Genomic DNA, 5,302 nt, shown 5'->3' on the forward strand with positions numbered 1-5,302 from the left:
CTCAAAAAGCAAATAGAAACAACTTTATGAAACAAATGAAATATTATTTAATTTTGTTTAACTCATGTAAAAATAACGGTTAACTCTGACCAAAATTATATGAAATTAAAAATATTATATATGAGAACAACAAATAAAATTGCTTAACATAACAAATAAGAACATTATTTAGTAACTGAGGGTATAATATTTTTAATGAAAACATGCTTACTTATAGAAGCATATAATTATCAATAAAGTATAGGAGTATATTTATATATGCGTCATCTTGCACATCTAATTTTACATTCTCAAAATTATTGTTAGACTACTTCTCTTTTTATTTATTCTTCAAATTCACTTTTTACCCAAATTCCAATACAAACTAAAAATTTAAATTATTTAAATTATGTGTTTTTAAAAATTCGAAAAAGTTAATATTTAGAAAATATATATTGAGACGAATCTATTAAGATCCCACATAAATATGTTTTATCATATAGATCGATGAGAAATCATAATTAAAATTTGACACTAAAATTCGTAAATACAGTTTAAAACGAAGGAAGTGTAGTACATTTAAAAATAGTCCTGTAATAAAGAATTCTAAATGGCAAATTTAATGGTTGATTTTTCAACCCCAAAGAAACAATAATTAAGAAATCATACAATGAAATAGATGTGAGTTATAGATATACTCCATCCTATTGATAGATAATGGGACAATTAATTAATTTGACACTATTCACTTATTACTCTTAATTATATTTTATTTTTAAACTATAAATTAGAACATAATCAAGTGAGGTCTTATTTGATTCGTCTCAATGTAAAGATTATTAATATTTACTTTTTATAAAATTTCGTTATATATAATAAGATAATAAAAGATATTAAGCATTAAATAAATACAAATATCCCATTATATAAGTTTAAGATTCTATTAAATTTGTAGCCCTTAGCCCCTTACATACCAATTTCATTTTGTAGACCAATGCGCCCATTCCCACAATAATAGTCACGCCCACACGCGTAGTACTCCTTTGACCCTTTGAATATTTGACCTCTTTTTTCACTTCTTCAAACCCACAAAGAAAAGGCCTTTTCTAGTAACAGAAACAAGAACGAAGGCAGAAAACTCACACTTTCCTCCCTTCTTCCTTCACCTTTTTGGCCGGTGATTTTCTCCCTTTATTAGAGCCGCCCTTCACTCCTGATTCTCTCCCTTCATCAAACAATTCTCATTTTTCATCATCAATAACTAATTATCTTCTTTCTTTCTTTCAATTTTTAACTTTTTATAATTATGGGTATGGAGATTACCCATCAAGAATCAACCCAGAATTCTACTTTGCTTGAATTAGCTGCTTCTGATGACTTAAACGGCTTCAAATTTTCTGTTGAATCACTTGGGTCATCAATTCATGAAATGGGTCTTTGGTATACTCGTCCTATCGGGTCCAATAAGATGGGTTATGAACAAAGAACTCCTCTTATGATTGCTGCACAATATGGAAGTTTTAATGTTCTTGATTATATTCTTAACTCGGTTAAATCGGTTGATGTTAACCGAGTTTCTGGGTCTGACCGAGTTACTGCTCTTCACTGCGCTGTTGCTGGTGGGTCCCAGTCTTCTTCTTCTGTTATTCACCGCCTTGTTTCTTCTTCTGCAAATCTCAACATCGTTGATTCTAACGGTACAATTCATATTCCCATTAATTTACACTTCGATTTGGATTTTGTGTAAAATTTGTGAAATTATGACTAATTGTTTCTGTTTTTGTTTGATTCAGGAAATAAACCTTCAGATTTGCTTCCTATGTTACCAAAATTACCCACAAAGGGAAACAAACAGATTGATTGTTTACTGAAATCTGGGTATTCAGATTCAGATTCAAGTTCAAGTTCCGGGTCAGTTTCGGATTGTGATTCGGATTCGAAAAAGGAATTTGCGGTGTCTGATTTGCCAGACATAAACAATGGTGTTTATGGAAGCGATGAATTTAGGATGTATAGTTTCAAAATCAAACCATGTTCAAGGGCATATACCCATGATTGGACCGAATGCCCGTTTGCCCATCCGGGTGAAAACGCAAGGAGAAGAGATCCAAAGAAGCATCAGTATACGTGTGTTCCATGCCCTGAATTCAAGAAAGGTAGTTGTAAAAAGGGTGATGATTGTGAGTTTGCTCATGGTGTGTTCGAGTCATGGCTCCACCCAGCCCAATACAAGACCCGATTGTGTAAAGATGAGATTGGTTGTGCTAGGAAAGTCTGTTTTTTTGCCCATAGGAAAGATGAATTGCGCCCTGTTTATGCTTCAACAGGGTCAGCAATTCCTGATGTCACATCATCTCCTCCTATATCCCCATCTCCGCTTTCTCCTGGAAGCAGAGCATCACCGGGTGGAGGAGGGATGTATGAGGGGAAATCCCGTTTCGGGATTTCCCCTCCTAACCTGCAACTCGCGGGAAGCAGGTTAAGGTCTAGCTTGAATGCTAGAGATTTCGAGTCTGAAAGAAAGCTAATCGAAATCGAAACTCAACTAATGAACCAACAACAACAATACAATCAACTTCATTCCCCTAGACCTTCTCCTAAGTGGAATAACACTATGATCCCAGCTACTAATCTTGAAGCTGCCTTTGCTTCAATAAATGTAGGTCGAAAAATGTCACCACCGAATGGTGTAGAATCACCGCGTAATGCACCTAGGAGGCTGTCGCCTCCTAGGGCTTTAGACTCCCCGAAATCAGTGGCTGCAGCGATGCTCAATTCTCGAGCTGCGGCATTTGCTAACAGGAGTCAGAGCTTTGTCGAAAGAGTAGGATCACCGCCTTTTGGTGCCAACATGTCTAGTCCTATGTCAACCAATATGACTGATTGGGGTTCACCAGATGGTAAACTAGATTGGGGAATGAATGGACAAGAGCTTAATAAGCTAAAGAAGTCGAATTCGTTTGGAATTCGAGGAGGTAGTAACAATGGCATTAGAACAAGCCCACCCGGGTTCAATGAGCCCGATGTTTCGTGGGTTAATTCTTTGGTGAAGGATGAGGCTGGTGCCAGATTCCGTGGAGCAAAGGCGGCGAGCTTTGGTCGTGGTGGTGTTGGAAATAATGGTGGTCAAGTTCAAGTTCAAGATATGTGTTCACCATGGGAGCAATTGTATATAGAAGAACAAAGGGTTATTTAGGTTATAGGCCTTTTGCTAACAAAAAGAGATGAATTCTATTGTATTAATTTCTTATATATACTTCTAGTTATGAGGGAAGATCATATTAAGAGAATTTAAGGAGGTTTTCTCTTATTGTATAGTAGAATTAGTAACTAGTAGTAAGCATAATCATATTCATTTTATTGTTTTTCCTTTAAGAATAAGGATAATATTTGATCTCTAGTAAGAGTATTTTTTCCCCAAGTTATATTATTATTTTTGTGTTCAACAATGTATTATTATTTACTCATTTAATAAAAAAATTGATTTGAGCAAATATTAGTAGCATTTGATCATATTTATTACTATTTTTGTATTCTTTTCCCAAGTGATATTTACTCATTTTTTTACTTATAGGACAAAGCAAACATGAAAGAATGGATCCATATTTATTTATGGATCAATGGAAGTGTTAACCTTGAGAATTAGTATTTCATATTCCTTTCTACTAATAAATTCTACAAGTTTCAAACTTTTATATCACCAATCATTTAATTATATGACCAACTAAATAAACAGGTTACATTGAAAAAAAAAACAAATATTCAACAATCTAATAAATAAAAACAAGATATAAATCGTTGTTATTTTATCAAGTTATCAATAATCATTTAATTTTTTAGATTGCTATACTTAGATATAAGTATATACATGTTAACGTGAGTATTTTAGGTTAATGTGACGATTATTATGCGACTGAGAAATAGTTAATAGGCAATTGGAAAAAACTATTAGGCATTAATTTTTATTTTTTATTTTTTGGTTTATTGTAAGTATATTTAAATTTAGCTACCCAACTAATCCGTTAGATTCAAATACCAAATCAATCATTAGTGATATAATTGTGTTCCATTAATCATTTGTACTTCTAATGATGATGGTCTAATCATTGAGAATCAAATTCTAAAGGGGTAAAAGTCATATGATGGGCTGTATTTATCGAATTCATTAATTTATAATTTATTTGCTGAATTTCTTGTATACGAGTACAATTTTGGCATCCTGACCAACATAGAACCTTCGATTTAGCAAAATAATTGGAAGGAATAAATGCAAAAGAAAAATCATTAACACTTGAATAGCCTCGGTATCAAAGTCAATTTGATTTTGTAAACAATTTAACATTTTTATTTAAAACTTTAAAATGGCATAGATGAAGAATGACAAAAATAAGTCCATAGAAAAATATACTTCACTTCTTATGTTCTAAATTAGTTACATTTTTAGATGGTGCACAATAATTAAAAAAAGTCATTTTTAATGCGTTTTTGTCTATTCTACACTATTTGGATGATAGGTAGAAAAATAATAACGTGACGAGTGAAAATAAAATACGAATAAAATGTATAAAATTAGTAAATTGCTTTTTGCTAAAGATGGAAATAGGCAAGTATTGTAAAAAATAACAAGTACAGGCAATGAAGTACTCCCTCCATTCCTTAAAGATGTTCATTTGTTATTTTCATAAAAAATATTTCTATTTATATTATAAATTTTTGATAAAAATAACCTTGTTTTTCATTTTAATATTTTAATGATACTTATGGTTTCTACATATTTTCCATTAACTTCATTTTAACATTTATATATTCTTTTAACTCTATACTTATGGTCTCCACATATTTCCCACTAACTTTATAAATATATTTTTTTATTAGTTGTGATCCTCATACTTTTTTGCTTTAACTTTCTTTTAATATTATTTAATATTTATGGTCTCACTTTTCCTCCATTAAATTTGGAGTATTATTTAATAAAACATACTCTCTAGCCCAATGGTATTAGAGCTAACGTAACAAGAGATTACGCGTTCGAATTCCAATCACTTCTTATTTAAAGTGAAATATTTAGTGTATGTGCGCATTCACACTTCTAGCCCAATAGGCTCTCATGTAAAAAGACATTAAAATATATAACATATAATAAATTATCAACTATCCACGTAAGCTTTTGGTTATTGAAGATCGGAATTCTAATAACTATTTCAAAACTAAAAAGCGACAGGGATCGACCAAGAAAAAAAGTGAGGGGATATACGTTGGATCATTGATGATAAGAAGAAAATGATGACTCAAGGCTTAAGGCTGTCAACTGCAACAAATGGCG

At 31.8% G+C, this 5,302-nt stretch overlaps 1 protein-coding gene across 1 annotated transcript; it reads left to right on the forward strand.

The window, feature by feature from the left end:
• The first annotated feature begins 713 nt into the window (after positions 1–713).
• LOC130804228 (zinc finger CCCH domain-containing protein 29-like) lies at positions 714–3,425 on the forward strand. Its single transcript, XM_057668600.1, has 2 exons — positions 714–1,676; positions 1,773–3,425. The coding sequence occupies exons 1-2, from the start codon at positions 1,286–1,288 to the stop codon at positions 3,173–3,175; spliced, it is 1,794 nt and encodes a 597-aa protein (XP_057524583.1). The 5' UTR covers positions 714–1,285; the 3' UTR covers positions 3,176–3,425.
• The last annotated feature ends 1,877 nt before the right edge of the window (positions 3,426–5,302 follow it).

The sequence above is a fragment of the Amaranthus tricolor genome, chromosome 17 (assembly GCF_026212465.1).
Source record: "Amaranthus tricolor cultivar Red isolate AtriRed21 chromosome 17, ASM2621246v1, whole genome shotgun sequence".
Lineage (NCBI taxonomy): Eukaryota > Viridiplantae > Streptophyta > Magnoliopsida > Caryophyllales > Amaranthaceae > Amaranthus > Amaranthus tricolor.